This window comes from Carlito syrichta, unplaced genomic scaffold (genome assembly GCF_000164805.1).
Source record: "Carlito syrichta isolate Samal-C Ts95f unplaced genomic scaffold, Tarsius_syrichta-2.0.1 Scaffold138451, whole genome shotgun sequence".
Classification (NCBI taxonomy): Eukaryota; Metazoa; Chordata; class Mammalia; order Primates; family Tarsiidae; genus Carlito; species Carlito syrichta.
Window position 1 is genome coordinate 565841 of NW_007082547.1, and position 9652 is coordinate 575492.

Genomic DNA, 9652 nt, shown 5'->3' on the forward strand with positions numbered 1-9652 from the left:
GCCAATGTCCTGGGCGCGCTCTGCCACCGGTCGCCGGTACTCGCAGACGAATTTGCGCGCGTCCAGGCGGATCTCCACCCAGTTGTTGAGCAGCGCGAAGAGCGGCGCCAGCGGGCAGGCGGCCACGAAGATGGTGACGAAACCGAACTGCAGCACTGTGGGGCGCGGGGGTCACCGCCGGGCCTCCGCCCGCTCGTTTCAGCTGTTGTAAGGGCACCACCCGCGACCCGTGGCCGCCACTGCCCGCCCTAAGCCCTGAGGCTCGGGGCCGTCCACGTGGGTCCCACCTCCAGCTGCACCTGCTTTGGGTCCGCCTTGGCACATGGGCAGTTCACTTCTGCCCCTTCTCCTGATCTTACTCATCCTACACGACTCAGCTCTAGGGCCACCTCTCCAGGAACCCTGCCCTGACTGGCCTCAAGTTTGGGGGTTCCGCTTTGTGCTTTGTGTTTCTGGCTGGTCATGGGCTGCTCCATGCTTCCTGAGGTCAGAGACTAATTCTCAGCGCAGGAGTGAGGGCAGAAACCTGCTTTTGAATTTAGAGCCGGCTTCTCCATCCACTCCTCCCAGAGGAGCTTTCAGGAAATGGCTCCTTGCAAGGGGTTCCTGGGTCTTCAATAAAATTACTAAAGGAGCTGGGTGAGGTGGCTCATGCCTGTAATCCCAGCACTTTGGGGAGCTGAGGCAGAAGGATTAGGAATTTGAGACCAGCCTGGGCAACATGGCAAGACCTCCCCTCTTTACAGAAAGTGTTTTTTTGTCTTTTTAATTTTATCGGTTGTGGGCCTGAAGTCCTAGCTACTAGGGATGGCTTGAGCTCAGTTCAAGGCTGCAGTGAGCTATGACCATGTCACTGCACTCCAGTCTGGGCAACAGAGTGTCCAGTGGAGTAGGGACACTGTCAACTCTACTTTCTATGAACTGATCTTTTCCCCTTTTCCATAGATGATGCCCCCACGCAGGGGAGCTCATTGTGCTGGGCTCAGATGCAGCACTCGCTAGATATTAAGAGTGTGCTATGATTCCTTCTCCCCTCTGTCAGCTCACAATCAGACCCTGGGCTGCAGGGACACATAGTGCCTATGTTAGATGCAGTCCCTGCCCTGAAAAAAGTACACTACCAGTGCAGGGCACAGGCACAGTCTACCTTAGCATGGTAACAGTTGTGGGTCTAGCAAAGGGTGTGTTCACTGAGGAAGTTTCTTGGAGAAAAATCAACTCTCCAGGCCTGTTGCCCCAGGCACAGCCTTAACTCTTGGAGGACATTTGTTGTCCCCCCAGGGCCCACTCTCTGCACACTCTGCTTCTTTCCTTGCTCTGGCCCATACCCCTACCCCCAGGGGTGGAGGCACTCAAGGAGAGCCCACAACTACCCCAGGACCTCCCCCTAATCCCTGTGCCCTTCCCATCCTCAACCGACCCTCCTGGGCACTCTTCACTCTGACCCCCCAGTTCCTCTCTGAATCCTTTGCCCCTACGCATCCTCCACAGTATGTGTCAAGGTAGAGGTGGACAGAGGAATGTCAAGGCTGGATAATCCCTGAGTGTGTGGCTGCCCATCCCTGCCCATTGTGTGGCTATTGCCATGGCTGCTAAACTGGGTTCCTACCCATTTCGAGGTACTCGTCGAACAGACCCTCGCAGGGCAGAAGCTCATAGTCTGCCTCCCAAGGCCCCTGGCCAGCCACTGCAGAAACCCCTGCCTTCCTCTTCCTGGAGCGCAGCCGGAACTTCTGCCACCAGCTCTTCAGCTTCCTGGGGATGGGAATACAGGAAAATGGCCTTTGTTCCAGGTGGGTCCTCGTGGCTGCTATAGTCTTTGGGCAAATGTGGCCAGGATGAACCTGTTGCTCTGTAAGGGAAGCAGGGAGAGGAAGTGTCTGGGACCCAGGGGTGGGCACAGTGAGAGGCGAGGCATTTGCAGATCAAACTTATGAGAGTGTCTACGCCTCTCTGTTGAATGCGGGGACAGTCCCTTCCCCAGCTCCTCTGCAGTGTCCTCAGGAAAATCAGCATTGCTCCTAAAAGCTCTTGTGGGGATGGATTCCTCCTGGAACTGCAGAGACGTGCCAGGAGCTGTGCAGGGTTGGAGGGAGCAAATGGGGACAATTGCTGTGTCCCAGGAAAGCAAATGCCATGGGTCTCCATGTGTGTTGGCACCCTCATATATGGGAGCAGGTGTGTGTTGCTTTATCACACTGTCACTCATCCTGTCAGGCACCAAGCCCGCTCTTCACCCAGTGTTCTCATGGAATCCATTTTCACAGCACCACCTGTTCTAAGAGATAGGCCACGCCCAGAGAGGGGATGAGGTGTGGCCAAGGTCTACCAGCTGTTGTCTGTGGTGCCCAGGGGAGTAGATGCCAAGGGCCTGGCCTCAGGCAGGATGGAAGGCTCTTTTGAAGCCTCTGGCTGGGGAGGAGGGCCCAGTTGCCTTCATGGGGGTCACAGTGCCTGCTAGAGGGGTCGCGCTGGGGAGATGGGAGCCTGGTGGTCAGGGTGTCCCTGGCAAGGGCAGCTGAGGCAGACGTGAGTCTGGGCACCATGCCTGGGGCCTGGGCCCTCTTCTTGCTCCTCCCTCCTGTGCTACAATGGAGGCTAGGAAAGCCAAAGAATGCCCTGGCCTCACTGCAGCCGCTCCCATAGGGTGGCCTGGTGTGGGTGGAGCAGGGTGGTCAACCCAGCCTTGTGCCCAGGAACCTGGGCCCCCTCCCCAACCAAAACTGGCCTGGAGGCAGTGTCTGCCACAGCCCTACCAGCACACAGGGCAGCTACAGAGATGGGGTGTCACAGAGCCCAAGGGCAGATGGCTGGGCAGAACCAACCCCCACCCCATAGGTGAGGTGTTGAGATCCAAGATGAATGGAACCTGCCTCCCCTTCACCTCTTCTTCACCAAGGCGACCCTTGGTCCCTGGATGCCACCAGGGCAGGTGGGAGTGACTCACGGGACAAGGATCTCCTGCATGTTGTTGATGACCTGCTTGCCCACCATGATGACCAGGAGCTCCTGTGCCAGCTCGATGAGGCAGCCTCCAGCCGCACACTACGGCAGTAGGGCTTCAGGTTAGCTAGGAGGGGGAGGGGCCGCGTCTCTACTCATCTTCCTCTTTGTCTCAAAGTTGGCCCTCTGCCTGGCTACCACTTTTCTTCACACATGCCTTAGGCCCTTGAGGATTGCAAAGATTCTCTTCCCCCTCTCTGACCTCACCTGATCTCCCCAGGTCCAGCTGGCAGACTGTACACAGGAACAACCTCAGGAACACTACTGTATGTACCTGATGGCAACCCAGTTTTCCTTTAGGAACCCACATGGGGTTATGTGGGGATGACTAGAGCCTCTGGCAGCAGGGCAGACCCAAGAGGCAAGCTCCACCATTCAGTGACCTGGTTCAAGCCAGTGAGAAGTGCCCCAGGGAGTTCCTAGAACACAGGTCTGGCAAGAGGTGAGAAGCCTGTTGGTGTCAGCACGACTGCTGGGTGCCTTCCCCGTCAGCTGGGGAGAGCCTGGGAACATAGCCAATGCTGAGAAGAGTGGGGCAACGTTTAAACACCTGGATCCATCCACACCTGAATCCACAGAGCTCTGAGAGTTTCCAACACAGGTGCCAAGGAAACTCTCTTTTTTGCCTAAGTCGGTCTGAGTTGGGAATCTTTCCCACTTATAGCCGAAAGTCACCTGACTAACCTCTCATGGCATCTGTAGTCATGCCCTAAGTGGCTCCATCCCAACCTGCCTCTTCCCCTCTCACATGAAAATGGAGAGAGCATCCCTTGGTGGGACAGCCACTTTGCAGTTGGGTTGGGTCGTGGCCCAGGCCCTGTGGGAAGTTTCTCTTCTCCCTCCTCCTCAGAAAGGAGCAGGGGGGTCTCTCAGGCCAGCTGCTCAGTAGGTGCTGCTGGAGTCTCACTCAGGCTGGCCTAGGCCAGCAGCTCCAGACATGCACCCCCACGCTGCCTGCAGCCCCAGCTGTGGGGCAGGCCTGGCCCTCACCCATGAAGGACCATGTGCCAGGAGCAGTTTTTAGGAATTTTCTAGTATCTGGGAGAGTCCCTCGAGGGTGGAGCCTGCTTCCCCGGTGATGCCAAAGTTACTTGCATCTGAAGCTTTGTCTGGGGGAGAGTCCTATACAACAGCCATGCTCTATCTTCCACCCAACCAACTTCCACTGCCTGAGAAACAGGGCTCACACCCAGCTTTCATGGACCTCTCAGACAAGCAGAGCCCACTGTGCTGAAGGGGGAGAGGACAGCTAGCTGCGGGGAGAACCAGGACAGCCATGGCTGCATCCCCTGATTATCCCAGCAGCTCACTGCTCACCGTCCATCCTGATGGCTCACACTCGCCTCAGGTGTGAATTGGGTTAAAATGAGGAAAGGATGACATAGGCTGACTCAACCAGGTATGTTTTGTGGATGGTTGTTTTGAAAGTCAGGTCTCTGGTCCAGAAGCAGTGGTGGAGGGGCCAGGAGTCTGGGTGGGCAGCTGCAAAACTGGCCCCAGGATTGGCCAGAGGGGATGCAGGGGCAGGAGGAATTGCCGCAAATTAAAGCTATCATGGAAGTTTTGTGTTTTTTTTAAGTCTGAGTCTCACTGTGTCTCCCAGGCTGGAGTGCAGTGGCACACTCAACAGCTACCTCAGCCTCGACCTGCTGGGCTCAGGTGATCCTTCTGCCTTAGCCTTCCAAGTAGCTGGAACCACAGTCTCACGCCTCCAAACCTGGCTAATTTTTTTTTTTTTTTTTGAGTTGGAGTCTTACTCTGCCACCCAGACTGGAGTGCAGCGGCCATTCCTGGCCACCGCAGCCTCGACCTGCTGGGCTCCAGTGATCCTTCCGCCTCAGCCTTCCAAGCCGGAACTACAGGCGCGCGCTACCACACTCGGCTAATTTTTTTATTTTATTGTAGAGATGAGGTCTCGCCAAGTTGCCCAGGCAGGTCTCGAACCCACGGGCTCAGACAATCCACTCACCTCAGCCTCCCAAAGCGCGGGATTATAGGCTAAGCCACCGAGCCCGGCTATTTTTTAATTTATCATAGAGACAAGGTTTCACCAGGTTGTCCAGGCTGGTCTCAAACCCCTTGACTGAGGCAATCCTCTCGCCTCCACCTGCCAAAGTGCTTTGATTATAGGTATGAGCCACCGTGCCCGGCCCACTATCATGGAAGTACAAGCACACCTCCTCGTCCTGTGGTGTCAGCCGGCCCTGACCACACTCACCTCCTCGTTGCGGACTCCAAACAAGGTGTGGTAGTTGCCTGGGTATCCCACAAACCTGGGGAAAGTCAAGATTGTGAGAGCTGATAAGATTTTGCCGTCCCCTCACCCTTCCCCAGCCCTAGAGGCTTGAGTGGAGCTGCCACACCTAACCCGGAGGAAGCATGAACTTCACCGTGGAGTCCAGGCTGTGAGGTGAGCCCCCTGGGCACCCCTGAGCCCAGTGGGGACCGGGAGCTAGGCAACCCATGTTTGTTCAGAAGCTTGGAATGGGATGGGCCCCGAACGCCCTACAGGTCTCCTGTCTGTTCTCCACACTCTAAATACAGCTGGGCAGTGCCGGGTGCCCACCCAGGCAGAAACACAAACAACAAAGCCGGGCCATGGCAGGAAGGAGAGGGCACCCACCGACCTGCCCTTGAAGAAGGCGATATAGATGGGCGAGGAGTAGAAGTTGACAAACTGGAAGATGAACACCTTGAGGGTGAAGGCATCCTCGAACTTGGTCTGGGTGCGGTGCATTTCTGTGGCACAGAGAGCTTGAGCTCAGTCCCTGTGGAAGGTGCTGGCATCTTCTCCTAAGACCACCTCACTTGACCAGGCACAGTGGCTCATGCCTGTAATCCCAGCACTTTGGGAGGCCGAGGTGAGAGGACTGCCTGAGCTCACATGTTTGAGACCAGCCTGAGCAACTTAGTGAGACCTCATCTCTACAATAAATCGAAAAATTAGCTGGGCGTGGTAGCAGATGCCTGTAGTTCCAGCTACTTGGAAGGCTGAGGCAGAAGGATCGCCTGAGCCCAGCAAGTCGAGGCTGTGGTGGCCGTGAGCGTGTCACCGCACTCCAGCCTGGGCAAGAGTGAGACTCCAACTCAAAAAAACAAAACAAATGAACAAAAAAAACACCTCATCACTCGGGGTGAGGAAAAGGCCACCTTGTCCAGATATTTTAAAGAAATTCATTCAAAGAAGGGGACAAAGTGTGGCATCCTCCCTAAATTTCTAATTTCAAAGTCATCCAAAAACGTTATGTGGATTAGGAAGAGCTGAAAAAGTTAGCGATACACCATATCTGGATGTTAATAACTAACATGACATGCCCAGGTGAGGGGCTGGGATGAGTCAGAGGAACAAAATAGTCTCAAGGCTAATGCTGTGCAGGGGGCTGGGCCATGGTGAAGGTGTGTAGGAGGGACCTTAAGAGGTTAACTGAAGGGAAGAGGAGGCACAACAACCCATAGCTGCAGGAATAGCTGGGCGGCTCCCCCCAGGGCTCTGCCCTTGCCGTCCCCTCACCATGATCCTGTCCTTGGGACACCTGCCACCCACCTTCCAGGTGAGGGCTCTCCTGGCCATACACTGGAAGGTCCCCCTTTACAGCACTTCACCCCCTCCCCCATTTTCTGTTGCTGTGCACAGTGCTCACTCTATCCCCCTGCCTAGAACTCAGGTTCTGGGCAGGATTGTCAGCTTTTGCTCAAGGCTGTCACCCCCAGGACCTAGAGCAAGGCTAGAGAGACTAGCAGCTTGTGGAATGAATGAATGGGTCCATCGTTAGGAAATGAGACAGAGAAGGGAGATGAGAAAGAGGCAGAAAAGGGGAGGTGAACTTAACAGTAGCTGCTGCCTCCTAGACTTGAGGAGATAGAGGCCTGTTGGCAAGTCTCCCTTAAGGGAGCACCCAGAAGACTTTGAGGGCAGCCAGCCCTCTTCCCCAGATGGCCATACAGAGGCCCAGGAGCCCTGTTCTAGAGGGACAGCTCCCAACTGAGGACCTCGCAGCCTGGAAAGGGTCCTGTGAAGCTCCTGTCAGGAGCAGGAGTGTAGTGCCCTGGTACCCCCAAGGTCTGTTCCCCCCAGCCCAGCAAGACCTTGCTCACTGTAGTTTGGAGGAGACCTTTGGGGAGGCTCACACACTTCAGGGACCTTGTAGGTAGATGGGTGAGAAAGTCATATTCTGGCTCGGGGCTGGTGGGCTGGAATGGGTCCCCTGGGTCAGTGCTTGCCCAGGGCCTCAGCCCGCTCACCCCATCGTGTCAGGACATGGGCCAGGGACACATAGATCTTGGAGAGGATGAGGATGAGGATGAGGTTCACCACAGACCCCGTGAGGCTGGCGATGCGCGAGGCCTGGTGGGAAACAGATGATCAGAGCGGGGTGAAGCAGTGGTCAGAAGCTCCCCTCCTCCTCCCAGAGGCAGGCAATGGAGGCTCACCCAGGCTGCAAGGATGGTGTTGCCTGACCTGGACACCAGAATGGCCATGATGGCCCGGTACAGGATGACAGACACAAGGCACATAACCACCACAGCTACCTGCAGGGGTGGAAAGGCCCATGAGCCCCCATGCTATGGCCTGGGCACCTAGTACTCTCAGGCCACAGGCCCAGGCGGCCCTTCAAGTTCACTGCCAGCTCAATTTCTGCCTCCTCCAGGAAGCCTCCTACTCCAGCCCTGTCTGTGCTTGCGGGCTATGTTCTTCCTGGTGGGTTTTTCAGGCAGAGGTGGGGTGGGTTTAGGGATAATGGGTATGGGGCACATCTGGGTATGAAGGCAGCCACTGTAAGCTGTTCTTGGCACCAGTGTGGGAGAACCATCCCTCCAACCCCACACCACCTCATCGCCAGCCATGAGTTGGCAATTCCTGACATCTTGGAAAGTGAGAGGGACGTCCTATTAGGAGGCCCCTTAGGCGGGAAAGCAAGAAAGGGTGTGGTGGACTCCCCACCAGGATTGCCTGCCTCTCTTTTCTTTGGATCCCACCCCCTTGCTTGAAGACCCTCCCAGGGCACCCTTCATGGCACACATCAGCCTCTTATCTGAGACCCTACAACCTCACCCCATTCAGCCTCCTCCCTGGAACCCAGGTACATAGGGCCCTTTCCGGGGACAGCAAGTGTCCTGTACCCAGAGGAGGCAATAGGCCCAGTCCTGGGGTGGGATGGAGCAGGGAGGGCGGTGAGGACCCCATACCATCATCAGGATCACCACGGAGCCAGCCAGCACACGGCGCACGCGGCTTCTCTTGGGGAAGTAGGGCTCATCCTCACCAGTGATGGGATTCAGGGCTGTTGTGGGGGCTGAGGCAGCAAACTGGGGTCGAGGCCTCTCCTGGAAGGGAGTCAGTGCTCAGTGGCAGCCCTTGCTGGGGGTGTCCATAGCCCAGTGGGCAGCTCACCTCGATGTCCTCATAGTCGGAGCAGTCCCAGCGGTAGGCCAGTGTGGCGCTCTTCCGCTTCCAGTACTCCAGCAGCAGCACGGCCCACAGTGCCATGAACAAGCTGAAGAAGACGGTGCCACCGTGGTCGAACAGCCGGCCAGCCTGCGTTGGGGATATGGGTGCTAAGACTTGTCTGGGACTGGTGGCCCCTTTGTTCCTTCCAATGTCTGCCTTTTGCAATGGGAACGCATGTCCACTATCATATTCTGGAAGCAGATAATCTATTCCTAGTGTGCAGAGCCACCCATGGAGAGGACTTTTGACGCATGATGGCTCACACCCAGCTCTCACTCATGCCTGATTTAGAAGATCTAGGTGAGATTTGGGACTTTTTGAGCTGATCGTGTTCAGATGAGATTTTGGACTTAGAGTTAGTGCTATAGTAGGTTGACACTTCTGAGGATGTCGGGATGGAGTGAAGGTATTTTGCATGTGGGATGGGCATGAAGTTTTGGGAACCAGAAGATGGACTTCACTGGGTTGAACTGTGGCCCGCAAATGATATGTTCACCTGGAACCTCAGAGCATCATTTCATTTGGAATAAGGGCCTTTGCAGATGTAATTAAGGTAAGGGTCTCTGGAGAAGAGTGTCCTGGTTTAGGGGCAGCTAAACGCAATGAAACATCCTTGTAAGAGAGGAGAAACAGACAAGGAGACACACAGAGGGGAAGGCATGTGAAGACAGAAGCAGAGACTGGGGTGATGTAGCCATAGGCCAAGGAGGACCAAGGATTGATGGCAGCCACAGAATCCTGGGAGCCTGGAGCACTCCTGGCCACCAGGAGAAGCATGGAGCAGATCCTCCAGAACCAGCCAACTCTCTGGCCTCCAGATCTGTGAAAATCAATTTCCGTTGTTTTAAGGCACCAAGTGGTAATTTGTTACAGGAACCTTAAGAAACATCCTGAATTCCCAGGAGTGAGGTCAAAGGACACGTGGTCTGTCCTGGGGCACTGGGGCTCTGGGTTCAGTGTGGACAGAGTACATGTGAAGCAGTGAGGCTGCTGTTCCTGTGAGACAAATCTAGGCAGCATGCTGGGCTGGTGTGAGGGTCAGTGGGGCTCAGGGGCTGAAGGAGCCTCCTGTTCTGGTCTCTGAAGTTAGGACTTCTGCTCAGAAGTCCATACCTTTGATTCTGCCCATGCTCTGAGGGCCTCAGCATTTGTCTGCTTTGAAGCCAAGAGACAGGGGCCATCAGGGTGCCAGAACTAGAG

General features: G+C 55.7%; 1 protein-coding gene across 1 annotated transcript in view; it reads right to left on the reverse strand.

Moving 5' to 3' along the window:
* Positions 1 to 9652, reverse strand: part of ANO7 (anoctamin 7) — a 37430-nt gene that overhangs the window by 5457 nt on the left and 22321 nt on the right. The window contains 9 exon segments of the mRNA XM_008049860.1: positions 1 to 155; positions 1610 to 1755; positions 2948 to 3045; positions 5222 to 5276; positions 5631 to 5742; positions 7246 to 7348; positions 7435 to 7533; positions 8191 to 8328; positions 8396 to 8539. The exon segment at positions 1 to 155 is cut by the window's left edge and continues 49 nt beyond it. Coding sequence (XP_008048051.1) covers positions 1 to 155; positions 1610 to 1755; positions 2948 to 3045; positions 5222 to 5276; positions 5631 to 5742; positions 7246 to 7348; positions 7435 to 7533; positions 8191 to 8328; positions 8396 to 8539 — 1050 coding nt within the window.